The 23,444-nt window shown below is 43.8% G+C and overlaps 1 protein-coding gene across 1 annotated transcript in view; it reads left to right on the top strand.

Annotated features, from left to right (window-relative positions):
* The window catches only part of LOC126249568 (uncharacterized), a 36,003-nt gene that overhangs the window by 9,862 nt on the left and 2,697 nt on the right, over positions 1 to 23,444 (top strand). The window contains exons 2-3 of the mRNA XM_049951231.1: positions 3,142 to 3,306; positions 15,097 to 15,323. Of these exons, the coding sequence (XP_049807188.1) occupies positions 3,142 to 3,306; positions 15,097 to 15,323 (392 nt within the window). The remainder of the gene's footprint in view (positions 1 to 3,141; positions 3,307 to 15,096; positions 15,324 to 23,444) is intronic.

Raw genomic sequence — 23,444 nt, 5'->3', positions numbered from 1 at the left:
TAGTGGTATTCGGTGGAAGCGTCCACGACTGCTGTCGTTGGTCCTCATGTCAATGCAATATTTAACACGGCGACAGGAGCAGCATGGAGATTACGTTAGAAAGGCATGCGCTATGCCCCCATCGCCAGAGTTCCAATCGCGTAGTGACGGATACTCGTCTTCAGTGGTAGCCTGAACACTGCTGTGAAAACTACGACAATATGTAAGGCGAAGATTCCAATTTTTTCCGGCGCAGAAATCGTAATTCTACACTGAATGAAGTGGAAAGTGCTATACTATCAGCAGTTTGACCAGACGCTACTAAACTGATGCTCCCATGCCTATGGGATATGTTGAGTAAATTTTCATCATTATGCGAGCTTATTATCAGTATAGAAAAAAATCTGTTCCACAGATGAAAAATGATGTGACTACATGATGAGAACTGAATGTGTAGAATGTAACTGGAAATTCGTAGGTGTGACCGAAACACTACGTGCCGAGAGGCCGTGAATGAGCAGCTTATCGCCAGCTTTTGGACTTAGAAATAAGCAGAATCATTGGCATGAGCGACACGAGAGCGTCATACCAACAGATCGTGCAGACTGTAGGGTTTAGTGCAATGACTGCAGAACGGGTGATTACGAGACGTGACAAGAACAATATTGTAGCAAGAAGAATAGGCACAGATCCTTCCAGAAACACTACATCATAAGAAGATCGTAGTATTTTTCGATGGACTCTGACGAACAATAGAAAAACAGCTGCAATCTGGGCGGAGATTGCAGGAAGTGTTACCACGATCCCTTGGGAACGGATTATTGTAATTCAGGTTATTATCTCGAGTTGTCGTGCGTCTTTTGCCTCTGACACCATATACCAGCAAGATGCAGAACTCGAGTCAATTAGGACACCAAGTGACATTACATGGTGTTCAGCGATGAGACTCGCTTTTTTAAATGCCAGTCGGATACAACGTCAGTATGTCTGTACACGACCTTCGAAAGGTCACAGAATCAGCATTTCTCGAGACCCATAAACCTTCAACTACTCGAGTTGTGTTGTGGCCAAGAATTTAATGTAGTAAGTGGACTGATTTGGCAGTTATTGAAAGGAGGCTGAATAAGCGGCAGAATGGCAAACCCTATTGTAATACCCTTCATAATCAAGGTACCAAACGTCTTATTTCATCGAGACAATGCAGTATCGCACACTGCAGATCACGCCACAAACGCCGTTAGGGATGTACAGGTCTTTGATTGTTCTGTCCAGTCCCCATATAGAGCATGTCTGGGATGCAATGGGAAGACGTATTCTTTCGTACCAGTCTCCAGTCAGCAACCTTCATCAACCGATACAACACGTGTTTGAGGCATGGTGCGAAATTCTTCAAGATGACATTCGGTAGCTGTTTAATTCCAGGCCACAACGGATACCAGAGCGTTTTCGTGCATGGAGAACCACATCTAGTACGCATGTCAGCATCCGTTTCGGATGGAATTAAAGTTCCATCATTTTATAAACATCTCTAGAAATTCTGATGCACGAGGGGCGTTCAATAAGTAACGCAACATTTTCTTCTCTGCCAATTACCGTTGAAAAAAATGCAGAATTTTCTGTTGGACATCGTGGAATATTCCCGCTCTAGCCCCTGCAGTTTTATGAAATTCCGATAGGTGGTGACCCTCTACGTAGCCTTCAAAATTGCGTCCGTAACGGAGATGAGTTCCAAGCAGAGAGCTGTCGTTGAGATTCTTTTAGCGGACAGTCAGAGCATCGCAGATGTGCATAGGTGCTCACAGAATGTCTACGGAGACTTTGAAGTCAACAAAAGCACTGTGAGTCGTTGGGTGAGACATCTGTCGTCATCGTAACAAGGTCGTGCAGACCCGTTCGATATCCCGGCTGCCGGCCGGTAGCACGCAGCGGTGATTCCTACAATGTTGGAACGTGCGGACACTCTCATTGGTGGTGATCGACGGATCACAAACATAAAACTTGCTGCTCAACTGGACATCTCTGTTGGTAGTGGTGGCACATTCGTCCACCAGCTGGGATACTCAAAGCTGTGTGCCCGCTGGTTTCCTCACCGCCTAATACAACACCATAAAGGGCAACGAATGACCACCTGTGTTGAATTGCTTGCGCCATACGAGGCAGATCGTGGCAATTTCATGTCAAATATCGTCACAGGTGATGAAACATGGGTTCATCTCTTGAAACCGTAAACAAAACGGCAATCCATGGAGTACCATAACACAAGTTCTCTTCCGCAGAAAAAGTTCGAAGCCGCACCCTCAGCCAGCAAAGTCACGGCGACGGTCTTCTGGGACTCTGAAGGGGTTATTCTGTTTGATGTCCTCAGTCACGGTGCAAAGATCAAGTCTGATGTGTATTGGCCTACCTAGAAAATTGAGCGTGTTCAGCGTGTTCGTCGCTACAAAAATGCAAATGAATGTCCCCTTCCCCATGACAACGCAAGGCCTCATACAAGTCTGAGTACCTGAGAGGAGCTCACAAAACTTCATTGGACCGCTCTTCCCCATCCAACCTACAGCCCGGATCTCGCACCTTGTGATTTCCATCTATTTGGGCCAATGAAGGATGTAGTCCGCGGGAAGCAGTACGTGTATGATGAGGAGGTTACTGATGCAGCAAGACGTTGACCCCAACGTCGACCACTAAATTGGTACCATGCCGGCATGTAGGTTCTCCCAGTAAGGTACATAAGGCCGTCACAGTGAACAGAGATTATGTTGGAAATTATGATTTTCTAGCCAAAAGAGTGGGGAACAACATGATACATTGGAATCCTGAATAATACCTACCTGCTTTCAGAAAAAAAGTGCTGCATTACTTATTGAACGCGCCTCGCCTATAGAACTTGTGATTCGTGGTAAAACATTTTCCATCTCCGTCAGTGTATGTGTATGGTGTTCTAAAACAAAGAGTAGTTATACGTATATCAGTGTTCATGGAAGCTCTGTGGAAAAAGCAAGGGAGATGTTTCTTCTGTTGTCACTGTACTTTGTTCTTAGCACTACCCTTGTAAAATTTAGAACAGATCACAGGTGTATTGCAGATATATTGGCTGACAGCATTCCTTTCTTTGTCCGCATAAAGATGTTAAATTAATATTGATACTTCATGTCAATGTTGCAGAACCCAGAATGCAACCCACTGGGTGACATGAGGGGGTGCAGTTCGCCGGAGCGCTGCGAGGAAGTCTTCGTAGAAGGCCTAATCGGAGAAAAGATAACGCGGGTCAACGCTTCCTGCCACAACATGCTGGACGTCGCCGAGAACCGATCTCGAGACGCGAAGATGGTAACTCAGCATCGCAGCAGCCTGCAGCAGTTACGCTGTTGTTTTCCTTTGTAATTTAGTATGTGAGAAGACTACAGTTCTGGAAACACCCTTAGAGACCTTTCAGACCTTCTTGGCTCAACTGATAATTTACAGTTTTTATGAAATCCGTGTGTGTGGTAGACGGCGTCATCGTGAATCACCAAAGCAACACAATAAAGTCAAAATCTCGATCTTAGTTGCAGCGGTCTTCTTCAGGGCAACTAACCATGCCACCTCCCATGAATTTAATGGGAATTGTCTGAATGATTCAGGATCTTAAAAAAGGAAATTATTTTGTAGCGAAACGTGCTGGAAACATGATGGGGAGATACTGGGGGTGAATCCTTTATGGATTGTACAGGGAAGGGAAGAGTGTTGCACCGTCCTAGAGGAGACAGTACGTAGTATCACATGACGTTTTCTGCTCCGTACTTCAGTCTAGTGACTGAGTTTATAATCGCACGAAGGAATGCGTATTACAGGCCGCCAAAAGCAGTTTCCTCCGTCTTCTACCGATTTTACTATCGCTAGAAATGAGGTTGTGTTTTGTACAGCATTTGTAAATATTTCGAGTTCAAATGGTTCAAATGGTTCTAAGCACTATGGGACTTAACATCTGAGGTCATCAGTCCCCTAGACTTAGAACTACTTAAACCTAACTAACCTAAGGACATCACACACATCCATGCCCCGGGCAGGATTCGAACCTGCGACCGTAGTGGTCGCGCGGTTCCAGACTGAAGCGTCTAGCACCGCTCGGCCACGCCGGCTGGCTAAAACAATCGCAAATCAACTAGATAAATCTTGCTAGAGTTATACTAGCGTACCGAATTAAATGGAATCCGTCTGGTGTACACAATGGTCACAGATAAGCTAAACTTAATGATGGCGACTGGAGGGAAATTGTTATCTATTATAAGACGACCGCAGTCACAAAAATTTAACACGCTTATAAAAATCCGACATCATTTCGTCAGGGGAAGTATACAGTCTACACACTTATTGAGCAACGAAGCACAATGGAGAGTGGTTAATGGCATGGACATCAATTCTTGGGCAGGAATGATAAGAGCTGAGATTAAGGAAACAGTTTAGATGACGAAGTTCATTCAGTGACGTAGGCATTATTCGTAGTTGACGGTTGTATGTTCCAAGGTGATAATTCCCTTAGTTTCGCGAATGAAATTATCCACGAAGAAATTGATTTTACCATGGCTACAGGCGAGCTACAAGAAATCTGAGCGTCTCATGGGGAGCTATAATTCTGTAACAGTTTCGTCGTGTAAACTCTAGACCAAGCTGCATCATGTTAGAAAAACTGTTAAAACATGAAGTCAAAGGTCTATGGTAGCACAACGTGCAGAGCCAAACTATCAGTTGTGAAAACCAATTATCAGTTAAATCTGCACTCTGATAAACGTCTGGCTATATCCAACCTGCCGGCCGGAGTGACCGAGGGGTTCTAGGCGCTAAAGTCTGGAACCGCGCGACCGCTAAGGTCGCAGGTTCGAATCCTGCCTCGGGCATGGATGTGTGTGATGTCCTTAGGTTAGTTAAGCTTAAGTAATTCTAAGTTCTAGGGGACTGATGACCTCAGAAGTTAAGTCCCATAGTGCTCAGAACCATTTGAACCATATCCAACCCCAACTAAGAAACGTTACTACTTGACATCCTGCCACCAACAGTGGAAAGGGAAGCAGCAGCCTATAACGAGAGAGCCAAGCAGGCTGTCTCTACAGGACACCCATCTCACGGTTCGCAGCTCAACGATAAGCGGCTCAAATCAAGGCATAGCTTATTAAGGTGTATTAAATTCTGCATGCGAAATGCTACTTCCTGGCATCAGAGGTGAATAAATATGATGTAAAACACGGGCTGGTACAAGCATGTATTTCCATTCTCGTACCTTGTACGGTGCTCCTGGGAAGAACTCTTTCTGTGCAGTTCAGTGAAATGGACGTAGCTCGTTTCTGAGCCGAAATCTAGTTGCCGTTTATTAACTTTACATGAATATTAAAAGTATTTGGTATTTTAGAGTTGCTTATTGCTTTTGACATGAATAGTAGTAACGGTAATATATGGAGCAATCGAAAAGTTACCGTTTAAGGGCGTTGCTGCAGCGTATATGCAACGTAGCGTGACTCCGATGCGGGCCTATGAGCATCGACATATAGTCAGGGACTAGTGAGGCATTCGCGTCTTTCCAACGTACATGCGATAAATGCGGAAGTGTGAACTCAAAAAATGGTTCAAATGGCTCTGAGCACTATGGAACTTAACTGCTGTGGTCATCAGTCCCCTAGAACTTAGAACTACTTAAACCTAACTAACCCTTAGGACATCACACACATCCATGCCCGAGGCAGGATTCGAACCTGCGACCGTAGCGGACACGCGGCTCCAGACTGTAGCGCCTAGAGCCGCACGGCCACTCCGGCCGGCGGAAGTGTGAACTGTGGTGACGTTATTACCAAATGCGTCGAAACAAGATCAACGTGCTGTTCGTCTTTTCTTGATTGCCAAAGGACAAAGACCGGTACACATCCATCGAAGAATGAAATTGCGCAGCATGTCTGTCGATAACTGTTGTGTACAAATTTGTACACAATGGTAAGGTGAGGTGGGCAACTGAGTGTGCAGCAACTGTGGTCGTAGGAAAGTTGAACAGGAGCAGAAATGATTAGCGAAGACGTTAACACATCAAACAGATGATTTATTTAACTTGTGTTTCTCCAAGCGTATGAGACGCAGTACAAATGATGTAACAAGAAACTGAATCCATCTATCGGTGTCAACATGAATGAGGTCTTCTGCACTATAGTACGACTATACTGTCGTAGTGAAGTGGCTCTGAGCGCTGGTGGGGCTGAGTCGCTGCTGCCGGTCATCTTTCATCGTGGCAGCAGAGCGCGCCCCTAGTCCATTGCCGCTGAAGTACGGCCAACTTACCAATGGCCGCCATTTTGGGCCCACTGCGCCACTGGTGATACATGGTCACCAGCTGGGCAGTGGGCTCAAAATGGCGGCCACTGGCAAGTTTGCCGTACTTTCCCTATACAGAGGTTTAAGAGCCGCTAGAGGCGTGGCTCAGTGGGTGTACTACATTGGGGACGTCGGATCCCGCACGACTGCCATCGGCTTTAACGGAAACTTGCAATTCCATTGTCAACCGTGATATGCTGGTAGGCTGGAATGAATACGCGATACCACAAAAAGCGCGAAATGGAATGGTGTATCAAGTTTGGTGCTGGTAGCGGTTCGACACAAGTTGTTGGTCGATCTGGGAAGTTAGCCTCATCCACGGCTGTTTGCCTGAGGCATCTGATGCTTTTCAGTGCTGAAGGCAACACGTCCCTTGAGCGTACTGTTACAGGTGGCGAAAGCTGTTGCGACAATGGGTGCTGCTGTTTCATTATAGCGCACGCAAATGTCGTAAAGCAGATGTTACGCCAGTTCAAGTGGGAGACACTCGAGCATCCGCCGTACAGTCCTGATCTCTCACCATGCGATAATGGCTCCTTCGGTCCCTTAAAAAGGCCCTGAAGGTTCGTCGATTCCTGCCGGACGAGGATGTGGAACAGCCAGTTACGGACTTGTTCACGCAGCAGGACACAATGTTTTAGCAACTGGGTGACTTCAAACTTATGCGTCGGTGGGTTGATTGCTCATGCCGATTTGGCCTGATTGGCATTCTTCGTCCGCAGCTCGTGGTCGTGGGGTAGCGTTCTCGCTTCCCGCGCCCGGGTTCCCGGGTTCGATTCCCGGCGGGGTCAGGGATTTTCTCTGCCTCGTGATGACTGGGTGTTGTGTGATGTCATTAGGTTAGTTAGGTTTAAGTAGTTCTAAGTTCTAGGGGACTGATGACCATAGATGTTAAGTCCCATAGTGCTCAGAGCCATTTGAATTACGACTTCCGAACGGAAACATTTTCATCGTCCCTTGTGATAATAATAATAATAATAATCTCCTCTGACAACATGCACTTTATGAGTAACATAAAATCAGCGGCTAGAGAATAGGAGGTTCAACTTGGAAAAATTGACCAGGCAGAAAAGTTTAAATACCGAGATGAATGGATAGAGCCGCACCTATTAGAGAAAGAAGCCTTCGTTTTGCGCATTCACAAAATGGAAATGGCCTGCCAAGTAACTAAAATGAGAGATCGATATTCTTAAATGCCAAAATTAGACACTACTACAGTGTTATTACACTGGCAGAGGCTCTTACAATGGACAAGAAAGGTGAAATGGAGAAACTTAAGGCCAAAGAAGGAATGATTTTGAGAAGAATCATGGATTTTCATCAAAGAAAAGAGAGAGTACAGCAAACGTCAGAACTACGAACTATATAAACACGTGGATAAGGTAAGTGACACGATTCAGAAAACAGTGAATGCCTTTTATGTCTACATGACTTGAATGAGCCCGGGAAGAATATCCAAAAGAATATTAACCTTCTTTCAAGATAATAAAATCAAAGGTCCATGGTTCACAGAAGTCGAAGGAGAAATGCCAGAACTGTAAATTTCTGCTAAAGATATCCAGAAGCGTGATCGGCTAAAAGAAAAACTACGAACTTGCAACGGCCTCCAGAGAAAGCCAAAACTGAAGACAGGGAAGGAGTGGACCCAAGACAGAAAAGAACAAAACTGGAAACGAATTCAGGAGCATTGGGCGGCAGTTAAGACTCGGAAAAAGGGCCAGTTGAATTTACGTGGTCTTTATTTGTCCCCAACAAAGGAATAATAACAATAATAATAATAATTCCATAAAAATGAAACAGTACTCCTTCCCAATTTATTGTGCTCTAAATAGCAAAACCGTGTGTGAGCTATTGTTACCTTTCCACATTTATGCTTCGCAAGCTAACTTACGTGGTAAGACCGAGGGTACTTTCGGCACCTTTTATTTCCTTTAATTTTCCTTTCGCGAATGGTATATGGGAGGTATGACTGTCGGTAAGTCATCATATGAGCCGGAATTTCTGATTTCTCTGTCATGGTCGTTAAGGGCAATTTACGTGGTAGCAAATAAAGTTGCCCGGTTCTTCTTAGAACATCCCGTCTCAGAATTTTAACATTAAAACTCTCAGTGATGCACGATGCCTCTCCTGAGGTGTCCGCTACTGCATCTTGATGAATAACTGTGCTATTTTCTCGCTTCTACTAAACAAACTCAAACGAAAATCTTCGTTCTTCTTCCGATATTTTCTATTCGCTCTGTTAATCATACCTGGTAATTGTTCCGGAATGATGAACTGTCTCCGAGAATCGGCCGAACGAGTGTTTTCTTAGCAACTTCTTTCGCTGATTAACTGCAGTTGCTAATGATTATGAATCTGTCTGACACATACTTTTCCTACTATTAGTTTTATTGGTTTGTTCCATTTGATTAGGCTCCAGACAGATACTCTTAGATTTTTAGCACATTTCAAGGAGCTGGAGCAGCATCCTTGCAAGGAACGCTAAAAAATATCAGAAACACAGGCAGCAGAAAACCTGTTAAAACATTAATAAATACTGTAGAAAATACAAAATATTAGGTTTTTGTTTATGAATAAGCTGGGTCGTCTGTATTACGGTGCACGAACTATTTTCCACGACAGTTTCATTCTCCTCACCGTGTATAAGGGAAGTTTAAAGGTTTTAAGTGCCAAATTCTCTGTCTCTCTCTCTCTCTCTCTCTCTCTCTCTGCGTGAAGAACCAGGAAGCGCAATAGGTGTGGCGGTGCTGTTGCTCGAAGCCAGACGCATCACAATCAAGGCGCCAGTAGAAAAAGTGGAAATCAGTTATGGATAAATTTTCAACAACTTGCACAAAATTTTCAACATAACGAAGGACGCCAACCACTATGATCCGCTGTTGCTCACAGTCACACAGTCATTCAAAATACCTGCACAACCGCCGCAACTGCGGAAATATTATGGCCATGTAATCAGCAAGGACGAGTAATGGGCTTCGCACTACGACACAAAGACGCCAAGAAATCAGTGGAAACTTGTGTATTCAACACCACCGAGAAAGTGAATATCCAACAGTCATCAGTCATCGTCTGAGTTGATGCTAAGTGTGGTTTTTTTTGTGGTGGGAGGGGCGGGGGCGGGTGGGGGGGGGAGGGGTATTGGGTGGTGAGGGGCAGTCCGAAATGTTGTTTTTGCTTCACGGCAACGTCTCAACTTATTCTGCGCTTCTTTTCGCTATCAAATTTTGCCTCACTCTCCCTATTTTCGTGGAATTATACCCAGGGACATCTACCTCTTTCCTCGGCTGAAGAAACTATTGTGTAATAGGCATTTCCAGAATGCGAACGAAGGGGCTTTCGAAGAGGAACTCCTTCTGAAAAGCGAAAATGCAGACCTCTTCAACCGAGGACTTCGTCAAATGTTCCACCGTTAGGAAAAATCTGTCGTACTGAAGGGTGAATATGTAGAGAAAGACCAAGTTCCCATATGCACATGTGTGTAATTACTGTGTTCGTAGTTTCTTTCCAGTTATTAAAGATATCAAAATCCGTCTGTAGAACTACTAGAATATGCTTATTTGTATCACCGTATGCATTTCGTTTTGCTGATATAAGACTTCGTCAGAGGTAACGAATCGTATTTACAATTTTGACATGCTTTGTAGAGTTAAAAAAATTCTTTACTAAAATAAAATAAAATACTGAGATGTAATTTTTTACTTACTTTATTTAGTGTTCGATTTTCGCTTACACCAGGAATTGTCGTTAACTTGTCCATTTTTGATGCATTCCTTCGTTTGGCAGTGATGTTTTATGCATAATCTACGTTTCTCTGCAGCACTACACATTTACTGAAATACGACACGATGTATCATCAGTAATGTATGTTTGCATACTCCTTGACAAACATACTCATCTGTGTATTTTTTTTGTGTAGTGTTGCCAACTTGGCCACTAGTTTTGGTTTTCAGTTTATCTAAAAATGTTCTCTTCATCTGTGATTTGTCATATGTGCATTATGTCGTTTTAATTATGTTGATGTGTTTTATTTAACATCTAAGTGAAATGACAGAGCAGTGTGGGAGTGAAAGATCTAGATGAGTGTAGGTGGAAAGTGGAGAGGGACGGCAGGGCAAAGATGAGAAAAGGTAGTGAATGTAGGGGAAGGAAGAGCGAGTTGGTAATGAGATCGAGGAAAGAGGGGAGGAAGTAGAGGTGAAACGGAGGGAAAGGTAGGATATATATATATATATATATATATATATATATATATATATATATATATATATATATATATATATATATATATATATATATATTAAACTAAAGTCACTTGCTCGCTTCCGTCTTTACATGCAGGCTAATCACAGGTACTTCTGTACCGATTTTATCTGGTTATGACTAACAGATATACTGATTCATAAGGAACGCTTTTGTATATAATTTATAAATATTTCGTACAAACTGTCTAAATGGAAGTGAAGCCATTACCACCTGATGATGAACAGCCACCCTAATTCGAGAGAGTTGCTGTGTATTGAGAAAACATGAAGCGTGGTGTAATCACCACCTAATATGTTGGCCTAGCGGAAGAGCGTGTGACTGTGGGAACGAATCCTGGCTGGGTCACTTTTTTTCACCCTGCGTTTTACCCTGATGTAGATATACAGATTCAGAAATATGACGAGAATTTCAGACTGCCAGTTTCTGTTTTCCTGAGATTGGCAACTGCAATTACCCCTTTTAATTCACTGTAAATTCTTTGAACAACGGGCAGTGAATTACCCCCCTTTGAAGTATCAAAATAAATATGACCAATAACGAACAGATAACCACCACATCAACAGGCTGTGATGTGAGACCTACAATATGAAACAACTAAAGATATTTTACCAGTAGTTTCCCTACGATCGTTTGAGAACAACTATATCGCGAAAAAAAAATGCGAATCCAAAATACGAGTATGTCGTGTTTTATATTTTGAGCTACAAATTACAACGTTTTCTGAAAAACATCAGAAACTTTGCTTCGTTCACATACGTTCTTTCAGCAGAGCAGCAAACTTCCTCCTTCCTGCCTTCCTTGGATCAAACGTAGAGGTGAACCCGATTCTTTGCGTAGCACGGTGAAGAAATCTGCCGTAAAGAGTCCACGGCAAAGAATTGCGTTAATTAGTCCCAACAGTGCGTCACAGTGCGTAATAACCTTCACAAGAAGAGTGCTGTCACACTAGCTAAACATGTCTATCATGCGTGATTTTTTATAATGTTTCTTTTATTTGTTCCACCTCAACCAGCCTCAAATACATATTGATTCACTCACATACACAACACACATGATTTGCAGACAGTAAGTATACTGGTTATAAACGAACGCTGTTCAAAATAATTAGGGGAACACGTGAATTAACTTCCGGTATGTTTTATCTATTTTATTTTTTTAGACAGGCGGCATCGGAAGTCTTATTGCATAGCTTGAGATCTGCGCTTTCAATTTATGCAACAATTAAAATCATTCGCCATCTATTGGCTCTGTTATGCGTTACAGTGGCAGGGGCCCACAGAAGGAAGTGAGTATCAGTGGGCCGATCCAGTGGCCGAGCGGTTCTAGGCGCTTCAGTCTGAAACCGCGCGACAGCTACAGTCGCAGGTTGTAATCCTGCCTCGGGCATGGATGTGTGTGATGTCCTTAGGTTAGTTAGGTTTAAGTAGTTCTAAGGCTAGGGGACTGATGACCTCAGACGTTAAGTCCGATAGTGCTCAGAGCCATTTGAACCATTTTTGAGTATCAGTGTCCCACTGCTTTCTACTAAGGTACACAGATGGCAGTTGTTATTTGCGGACGGTCTATTCAACCAAGCATATGGAAAGCGACATGTTAATGCAATCCATGTTGCAAGGGCAGCCTGTTTCATAAAAATGGATGGCCTTTCCGTCGTGTTGTGGCAGATGCCAACGTCTCTCCATCTGTCGTCCATAGGTTATGGATACACTACAGGTAGACAGGTCAGTACACAAGACGGTTTGAACAAGGTCGCCAACGCATTACAACCCCAAGTGAAGACCGATATCCGGCCATCTCTGCGTTGCGGCGTCGCACGGACGCCGCCACAGCACTACAAGACGATCTCAGAAGGGCCGCTGGAGCCGCTGTATCTGATCAGACTGAAGTACTCTGCTTGACACGACAACATCTTGCAGGTCGCTATCGGTTATGCCTTTCATTTCAACTAGCAACTTAGTCACTGGCGAAACGTTTTGCTCACAGACGAGTCCAGATGTTCTCTGACGCAAGGTGATGGCCATATTCGTGTGTGGAGACCCGTGGTGAGTGCTACCTTCCATATGTTCAGAAAATCGACAGATTTCTAAGGTTCTGTAATGGTGAGGTGAGGCTTTAGTGTTGACAGTCATACGGATCTTGTCTTCGTTCATGGTTTCTGTACTGCCAGGCTGTACATCGAACAGATACTGTTGGACCATGTGCTGGATTCTGCATACGGTGGTGGCTCTTAGTCCCTTCTAATGCTAGGGATCACGTGGAGGGCGTCAGCACTGATGTCTTGCGAAGCCTGGACATTGAAGTAATGGAATAACGGGCGGTGAGTCCCGGTCTAAGCCCCATCGTGCATTTGTGGGACATGCTTGACAGACGTGTTTGTAGTTGTCGTGTCCCACCACAGACTCTCCAAGAACTCTCATCGGCTCTCACTCAAGAATGCGATCGTGTTCCACACAGTGACCTCCGTAGACTTATACAGAGCATGCCATGTAGCTGTCAGGCAGTGATAAACACTCACTGCGGGCATTCACGTTATTGAAGCTCTCAAAGTCCAACGAAAAAGCACTCAGGATGACGGGATGAAAGATTGTTTCCACTTTGTTTTCTACACCTGTCGGACATTTCAGTCCCTTTTATGTAAGAGATCGAGGATGTAATGATGTTTTGTTGCGTAATTAATTTGAAAGATAAAGGTATAATTTAGTAACCTACCCAGTCGTCAATCATTGCGCAGTGGAGTATGAGAGACGCCCAGTCATGGTGTCCTAACTCTTCTGAGTAAGGCATTACTGAAACCACGATGTCTTCTCATCACCGCCATAAGATGTCACTCCAAACGGCAGTTCAATGCGGGACATACACTGAAGACCCAAAGAAACAGGTACACCAACGTAATATCGTGTAGGGCCCCTGCGAGCACGCAGAAGTGCTGCAACACGACGTGTCATGGACTCAAGTAATGCCTGAAGTAGTGCTGGAGTGAAATGACACCATGAATCGTAAGAGTACGAGGGGTGTAGATGTCTCCTGAACAGCACGTTGCAAGGCATTCCAGATATGCTCAATAATGTTCATATCTGTGGAGTCTGGTGGCCAGCGGAAATGTTTAAACTCGTAAGAGTGTTCCTGAACCACTCTGTAGCAATTATGGACGTGTGGGGTGTCGCATTGTCCTGTTGGAATTGTCCAAGTCCGTCGGAATGCACAACTAGACAGGATGCTTACGTACTATTCGCCAGTCAGAGTCGTATCTAGACGTACCAGGGGTCCCATATCACTCCAACTGCACACGTGCCACACCATCATAGAGCCTTCACCAGCTTGAACAATCCCCTGCTGACATACAGGGTCCACGGATTCATGAGGTTGTCTCCACACCCGTAAACGTTCATCCGCTCGATATAATTTGAAACGAGACTCGTCCGACCAGGCAATATGTTTCCTGTCATCAACAGTCCAATGCCGGTGTTGATGGGCCCAGGCGAGGCGTAAAGCTTTGTGTCGTGAAATCATCAAGGGTACACGAGTGGGTCTTCGGCTCCGAAATACCATTTCGATGATGTTTCGTTGAATGGTTCGCACACTGACACTTGTTGTTGGCCCAGCATTAAAATCTGCAGCAGTTTGCTGAAGGGTTGCTCTTCCGTCACGTTGAACGATTCTCTTGAATCATCGCTGGTCCCGTTCTTGCAGCATCTTTCTCCGGCCGCAGCGATGTCGGAGATGTTTTACCGGATTCCTGATATTAACGGTATAGTCGTGAAATGATCGTACGGGAAAATCCCCACTTCATCGCTACCTCTGAGATACTGTGTCCCATCGATCGTGCGTCGACCATAACACCACGTTCGAACTCACTTAAATCTTGATAGCCTGCCACTGTAGCAGCAGTAACCGATCTAACAACTGCGCGAGACACTTTTCGTCTTACATGGGCGCTGCCGACTGCAGCGTCATATTCTGCCTGTTAACATATATCCGTATTTGAATACGCATGCCTAGACCAGTTTCTTTGGCGCTTCAGTGTGTGACAATCATACCTCCAGACAACTTTCCTACCATGCGCTGCTTACAATGCGTAAATGGAAGTGATCATATTCAGTGTCTGGCTTCCAACGTTCATGTGGTCGGTACGTAATCGTTAATTGTGTGTTATTGTTTTGTGAATGTGGTAATTTTCTTGAAAAATAAGGAGATTACTGGTTTTACTGATTTTCATGCTACTGATATCCGGTTCTATTGTGCTTGTCCTGTGTTAATGCTGTTTAAGGTGGTCTGCAAATTTTGAATGGAGTATACTTGATAATTAAATGTTTATGGCTGCTGTTCCTGTGTGAACTTTCTCATCTTTTTTATGTTGTATATGCGCTGATGAGGAGGGTGTTCGTATTATTTCGTGCAACCACTATACGCGAACATTTTCTGATGTATTATCTCTGTTTCTCCCATATCGGGAACAACGTAGGGACATTTAAGAGACCCCTGTAACTGATCTGCTGCGCCTCGGTACGGACGTGTGTGTTGCAGCAAGCGGCGATGACGAACAAGGAGATGTGGAAGCGCATGGTGGAGCTGTACCCGCAGGTGTGCCGGCTGCGGCAGAACGCGACGGAGATGCAGGAGGCGGCGAGGCGAGTGCTGGACACCAAGGGCGACACTATAGCTCTTGCTGTCGCCAGCGCCTGCCGAGAAGTGCTCGAATTCCCTGCCGGCACCTATGACGTGCTGGCGGAGCGAGTGCTCACCTGCTTCAGGTAGGCCGCCACGCAAAATACTGTCCTACAAAAGCGATATCTTTCACAATTAAATCCCAGGTGGTGGCGGTGGTGGAAGTTATGGTACGGGTTGTAGCAGCAGTATTAAAGGTGACGGTGGTGGTGGTGTTGGTGGTGGTGGTAGTGGTGACTTATACGAAAGCAAGATGGTGATGGTTATTTTCATGTAAAATGTGTCAGGTAACGGTAGACAGGTTTAGAAATACACTCCTGGAAATGGAAAAAAGAACACATTGACACCGGTGTGTCAGACCCACCATACTTGCTCCGGACACTGCGAGAGGGCTGTACAAGCAATGATCACACGCACGGCACAGCGGACACACCAGGAACCGCGGTGTTGGCCGTCGAATGGCGCTAGCTGCGCAGAATTTGTGCACCGCCGCCGTCAGTGTCAGCCAGTTTGCCGTGGCATACGGAGCTCCATCGCAGTCTTTAACACTGGTAGCATGCCGCGACAGCGTGGACGTGAACCGTATGTGCAGTTGACGGACTTTGAGCGAGGGCGTATAGTGGGCATGCGGGAGGCCGGGTGGACGTACCGCCGAATTGCTCAACACGTGGGGCGTGAGGTCTCCACAGTACATCGATGTTGTCGCCAGTGGTCGGCGGAAGGTGCACGTGCCCGTCGACCTGGGACCGGACCGCAGCGACGCACGGATGGACGCCAAGACCGTAGGATCCTACGCAGTGCCGTAGGGGACCGCACCGCCACTTCCCAGCAAATTAGGGACACTGTTGCTCCTGGGGTATCGGCGAGGACCATTCGCAACCGTCTCCATGAATCTGGGCTACGGTCCCGCACACCGTTAGGCCGTCTTCCGCTCACGCCCCAACATCGTGCAGCCCGCCTCCAGTGGTGTCGCGACAGGCGTGAATGGTGTAGTGGACTGACAAGGCAGCCAGTCCACAGAGACGGGTAGCCGAAAGGGCACACGTACACACACGCCGACTGGCGCGAAGTCTGGAACAGGATTCGTAATGAATGTGATAAAGAAAAGAACGTAGCTACTAGAACACTTAACTTTTATATCGTCCTTTGGTATACAGCATTCTTGATGATACAAGTGAGACTATCTTGAGATACATGCAATGGTACAAATGGCGCCTTGCTAGGTCGTAGCCATTAACTTAGCTGAAGGCTATTCTAACTGTCTCTCGGCAAATGAGAGAAAGGCTACATCAGTGTAGTCGCTAACAACGTCGTCGTACAACTGGGGCGAGTGCTAGTACGTCTCTCGAGACCTGCCTTGTGGTGGCGCTCGGTCTGCGATCCTGACAGTGGCGACACGCGGGTCCGACATGTACTAATGGACCGCGGCCGATTTAAGCTAACACCTAGCAAGTGTGGTGTCTGGCGGTGACACCACAAATGGAGGGACGAATGGAGACGTGTCGTCTTCAGCGATGAGAGTCGCTTCTGCCTTGGTGCCAATGATGGTCGTATGCGTGTTTGGCGCCGTGCAGGTGAGCGCCACAATCAGGACTGCATACGACCGAGGCACACAGGGCCAACACCCGGCATCATGGTGTGGGGAGCGATCTCCTACACTGGCCGTACACCACTGGTGATCGTCGAGGGGACACTGAATAGTGCACGGTACATCCAAACCGTCATCGAACCCATCGTTCTACCATTCCTAGACCGGCAAGGTAACTTGCTGTTCCAACAGGACAATGCACGTCCGCATGTATCCCGTGCCACCCAACGTGCTCTAGAAGGTGTAAGTCAACTACCCTGGCCAGCAAGATCTCCGGATCTGTCCCCCATTGAGCATGTTTGGGACTGGATGAAGCGTCGTCTCACGCGGTCTGCACGTCCAGCACGAACGCTGATCCAACTGAGGCGCCAGGTGGAAATGGCATGGCAAGCCGTTCCACAGGACTACATCCAGCATCTCTACGATCGTCTCCATGGGAGAATAGCAGCCTGCATTGCTGCGAAAGGTGGATATACACTGTACTAGTGCCGACATTGTGCATGCTCTGTTGTCTGTGTCTATGTGCCTGTGGTTCTGTCAGTGTGATCATGTGATGTATCTGACCCCAGGAATGTGTCAATAAAGTTTCCCCTTCCTGGGACAATGAATTCACGGTGTTCTTATTTCAATTTCCAGGAGTGTATGTTATATCACACAGTCTATAGAAATATTTATTTTTTGAAATGCCCCGTATTGATCAGAAGGTAGTAACATCATATCATGGAGTAAGACCAGATCGTTGAAGGTGAGATTAAAATCATGGCAAAAGCTTTTCATGTTGCCAGCCTAACAACAGTGTAGTGTTGAAGGAAGTTTATAACGTTGTTTCTACCCATCATCTACAATCGATGTGTGACGTTCCTATGAAAAATAATCAGTTGTAGACTTTGGTCCACGCCCCTCCTTCCATCAGTTGGAACGAATCGCCTGCCTTCTGAAGTGAGGGAGGTGGGGTATAATAACTGGGGAACTGGACGTTGTGTCCTGGTGGTGCAAGTCGATACTTTCGGCTGCCATGTAACATCATCTTAGGTGGGGGTATTCTTATCAAAGTTGCGATACACAGTATCGCAAGTGGTACTTGAGTGGAAGCCGCTGTAGTGTTAGACAAAATTGTCCACAGTTTTATTTCCTCTGCCTCTTTGATCACAGAGTCACGCAGGTTTACGAGGGCGTGCTGAAAACTAACGCCTCATAATTTCTTATGTAAAAACTCTTAGGGCTTTTTAAATAAAACAGTCGTTATACATCTTTATTCATCGTGTCTACATATTTCTTTCTCAACATAGTCAGCCTGACGACGAACAAATTGCTCCCGACGAGAAACCAGTTTGTTAATACTGTCTGTAGACTGTTTGACTTCGTTGACGGAGCCACAGCCCCATCTCTGCGTGCACCGCTTCATCACTATCGAAGTGAAGTCCTGGAAGGCCTGGTTTAAGTTCTGGAAACAGATGACAATCGGATGAGCCAAGGCATCGGATTGTTGCAGATGTCGCAGCGCTCGTGCGTAGTCTAGCATTGTCATGCTGAAGGAGAAGGTACTCCATATGTGCACGAACTTTTCGAATTCGACACTCGATTACAGCACGACATAGTTACTTTACACACCGCTATTTTACAGGACACAATTCGGAGCTCTTTAGCAACAGAGGGCTTAAAGTTCGATAAGATATGGGCGTCGACTTTGCATCAATGCATCAACGATGTGAGAATCCATTACCTTCAATCGAGAATAATGACATTAGTTAGAGATTACAGTCGGCCCCACGTGACGTATGGTGGTGTCCGCTATGCGCTCTATAAAAACGGGGCCTCCACGGCCTGACAGGCAGTCGTTGACTCACCACGGAAGATGTTGCCCACAGTTGGCAACGAAACGTTAGGAAGAAGAAGTTTTCCAAATCGACGACGGCCTCTCAGCCCGGAAGTTATACTAATGAAGACGCCGACCGTGAAAACCTACCCCTTAGTACTGAAATCAGTTTGAACAAATGCTAAGAACTGATGCACTCCTTTAGGCAACAAGCCGTATTTTAGACAAAGTCCGTTCACATATCGTCAGGAATGTGTAAGTCTTCTTCGCGGAACACCAGATATTACTGCGTCTCTGACCTGCACAGTCGATGGATTATCATTCGAGGTCTGCCACCAACCACTACTGATGCTTTTAGAAGTCACTCACTAACCAAACGGATGAACATTCATTAGGAAAATATCCAGATCCTCTTTGATTCTGCGTCCACCTCGATTATAAGCTCTGCCTATGACACGTGTTCATTGGACATCTTGTCGACTCAAAGTCAGAACATTTTCAGGCTTGCGGCATTAATCTTTTGCTTATTGTCATGTACCTAATTTAAAGTACGCGTTCTGACAAAACTGCAGGACGAAGAAGGCAAATAACACTAAAAAAAACTATCAGTAGTACCGTTTACTTCATCTTGTAACATATGATGTCTATGTTAACATTCAACGCTTGTAAAGTTGTGGCAGTAACCTACAGACACTGAAATTTTGTAGTTTACAACAGCCATGACGGTCATCGGACACATAGGACGGCGCCTTAGTCACATGATTCACCTTCCAGAAGCATGTATATTCGCCTACCGAAAGCATTTTGAATGTAGATTGTAAATTAATGCATTTACATTCAGTGTTTGGCATTGTAGAGAACTATGCTGTTGTGGTTGCAACAATACTGAGATTTTAATTGTGTCATATCTTTTTGTGCCATGAATAAAGAGCGACAGATACACTGAAGAGCCAAGAAACCACCCCTACCCCCACCCTACAAACTATAATATGGTCACCCTTGGAGCCACGCATAGCCTTCACGAGATGTGAGATAAGCATAAACCACTCTAATTTCCTACAATGTTGCCATATTGTGTATTTTATTAGTGCGTTTTTCCCAGACGATAAACATATGACATTTGCATCAATTTCGAGAGACCTTGTACGTAGTAGTAATATAATAATAATAATAATAATACATGAACTTGAAGGTGGAGCTGATGGAGACAGCCCGACAGGCTGCTGCAAATACTTTCGGTATTTGGCATTGCAGTGAGCTGTTTTAGCATTTGTACTCCACCAAAATATGTGCAAAAATAATAGCTTCGTAACAATTATTTTGTGTGTGAATAGAATGGCGCAAAACCCATGTTTTAACACCACACGCTAGAAAATGAATAGGAACTGTTAAAGCAACAATAGTAACGTTTTGTAATTATAAATTAACACTCATTTTCGGTGCACTAACTTCAAGTAACTCAACACTAACTGCTTAATGTTTTTTTGTTTTATGTCTGTCTGGAGCAAGACACGTATAGTTAATGTCAAAAATCGAAGTCAAATAACAAGTTTCCCATACCACTTTTCTAATAAGTAAATGATGCAGCTGCCTCCCACTCACACACTCCGTGACTTCTGCCACTGACACATTTTTGTTTTCCCAACGGTCAGACGATAAGCTATCATTTTTATAAAACTGATTACAATTAGTCTTGTTAGTTCATAAAAAAGTTTTTCATACTACATCTTATTACATTTTATTTGACTTGTTCTTTCACCTTGCTTACTGTCACAAAATAGGCATGTTTTGCCCACATTCAGAGTTACATATCGTTTCGGTTATTAATGGTTGGTTGATTGTTTGACTTGAGGAATGGACCAAACAGTGAGGTCATTGGGTTCATCGGATTAAGGAAGGATGGGGAAGGAAATCGGCCGTGCCCTTTCACAGGAACCATCCCGGAATTTGCGTGAAGCGAATTAGGGAAATCACGGGAAACCGAAATCAGAATGGCTAGACGCGGGTTTGAACCATCGTCCTCCCGAATGCGAGTCCAGTGTGCTATAATCACTGCGACACCTCGCTCTCTGATTAAGAATGTCGTGTTTAGTTTTATATGACTAATATTCAACTTCATCACTCACCCACATGAATACAATGATTTGACATAGAGATAAATTAATAATCAATTTTAGTTTTTATGAAACAGCCAAACTTTATACAAAATTTTTGAATTTACATTTTGGAAACAATGAAATACTCCATATCCGTGTATTTTTGTCTGTCATTTTTAACTGTTGCATTTAGGGGAAAAAATCTGGGAGAGTGATAAATATCTACTCAAAACCACACAATAGTCAAAGCCAGAAAAGACAAGCTATAAAGCAGAGCTGTAAATCGAAAAATACGCTACAGTAATTTAGGTTATCGATATCTAAATTAAGAAATAGCTGGAGTACTTTTATTTCACTATGTTATTTCAGCTGCAAATAATACTGAAATTTGAGTTTTGTTTTATATTTGTTGTCACAAATAAACTGTGACGCAGAGTAAACTGAAGTTCACTGTTATAGCACCATTTCGTGAGTAGTAAAATACAGAATAATTGTAAGTAGTCTTCCATAGATCGAAAAATACGCTACAATAATTTAGGATACCGGTATCTATATTAAAACGCAGCTGAGACTGTTTTATTTCACAATTCTGTTGTGGCTGCAATAATATTGAAATTTGAATTGTGTCTTAGCTATATTGTCCACGAATAAACTGTGGTGAACAGTAAAGTTCACTGTCAGCACCACTTCATATGTAGTGAAAGGCATAATCATTGGAAGTAGTCTTCTTTCCATGAGCATTTACCCCGTCCAGTACAGGCTCCATTGTACTCAAGCTTTGATAAATGTATTTTTATTTAACTTTGCTGACCGAATGCCCTTCGAGTTACGGCAAGCTTCAGTTAACTAAGGAGAGAAATTCGGATGAGTTATCGGTCTGTTAATTATGTAAACTTTATTCTGTCTGGTGGTACTCGTATTTTAAATATTTGTGTATCGAATTTTATGAGGCGGAAGGTGGGGGCCATCCAAGCATTTGCCTATATGAACGTGGGAAACAGCGCTCAGGCTAGTCGTAGCACTAGGGATGGCGGCTATTGCTGAAACAACCACTTTCCGGTTATTAAAACCGCTCAAAATAACCGGCTTCTCAAATAACCGAGTTTTGGTTTTTTATTCCTATTATTTCCTGTAATAAACGTAGAAATCGAGCCAGGTGTGAAATACTTTGACTCTCTCAGTTCCAAGATAAATAGAATAAAGTATGAAATTAAATAGGCAAATAAAAGAAATCTTAATCCGTCCACCGTTCGCTGCTTTTCTCGCCAAGTGATAAGTAGTTGAATACTGCAAACAATCACCAGTGTTCTCCTATTGATTCCAATTTTTTGAAAGTCTGCTCAAAAATCATGTTGTAATCGGGGTTCATATCACCATTTGGATATTGTGAATAGTCATGCAGAAGGGTGGAAAGTGAGGTTGCGGAACTCTATTTTTCGTGTTAACTTCGCCGTTTTCAGGGGCTACAAGCAGATAAACGCATGTTATGCAGACACAGACAGCAGATCAGTTACTTTCTATTTTTATCGTAAACTGTGAATGAACTGTTATTAAGTTTTTAATTTATTGTTGTTGTTACAGTAAGTTCCTGCCTCCTGCCTCCGTAGAAATGGTAGACAAACTTTGATCTTTTAATCTCATTTATGGATTCTCCCGTCTATTCTTGACAGAACAATTCCATGTTGAGGGTTGAATAACACTTAGGCGGTTTTTTGTTCTACTGATTTTTATTTGTATGAACTAGTTTTCGGCTTATTAGGTCATCTTCAGATAACTACTGGCTATTATTTACAAGGAACTTGTGTTCTTACGAACCAAACATTCTGGACTAAGATACCTCGCACTTACATACGATCTTTAGTTGTGGTTTTGTATTTGGAATTGTCAAACGGGTCTTTTGACTTTTTGTTCTGTAAAACTGTTCTTTAACATAAAACATCACATTTTATGGTTTGTCAGTACCATGTATGACAACAATTAGAATTATTTAGAATACTCATTATTACAAATTTACAATTTTTTTGGTATTTGTTGTGAACAGTTGCACTTTTGCAGGACTTGGTTAAGTTTTTAATTTCTTCATTAAAGGTTATGTGGAGTCTTTGTTAAGGACACTGTAGGTATTAGGTGTGAGGAGTTGTTTCACTTTTTCAACATATTTACTTTTGTCCATGAGGACCAAGGTACTACTTGTATCTGCTCTCGTAATAATTGTTTTGTTTTGGGCGATTGTAAATTTGTAATAATGTGTATTCTAAATAATTTTAATTGTTGTCATACATGGTACTGACAAACCATAAAATGTGATTTTTTATGTTACAGACCAGTTTTACAGAACAAAAAGTGAAAAGATCCGTTTGGAAATTCCAAAGACAATACCACAATTAAAGATCGTATGTAAGTGCGTTGTATCTTAGTCCAGTAGGTTTGGTTCGTAAGAACACAAGCTCCTTCTAAACAATAGCCAGTAGTTATCTGAAGATGGCCTAATAAGCCGAAAACTAGTTCATACAAATAAAAATCAGTAGAACAAAAAACCGCTTAAGTGTTATTCAACCCTCAATATTTAATCTTTTAAAACAAGTGAAACATTGTACGTAACTCTGTAAAAATATTTGCAGACTATGATTGGTACCATTCTGCAATTAAACGAATCGTCCGGCGACGTCAGAGGGAAACTGCCGTATAGTCTTACACACTGCACATA

This window comes from Schistocerca nitens, chromosome 3, assembly GCF_023898315.1.
Source record: "Schistocerca nitens isolate TAMUIC-IGC-003100 chromosome 3, iqSchNite1.1, whole genome shotgun sequence".
NCBI lineage: Eukaryota > Metazoa > Arthropoda > Insecta > Orthoptera > Acrididae > Schistocerca > Schistocerca nitens.
Note: the sequence above shows the minus strand (reverse complement) of the source record. Positions and strands in the feature narration are given on the sequence as shown.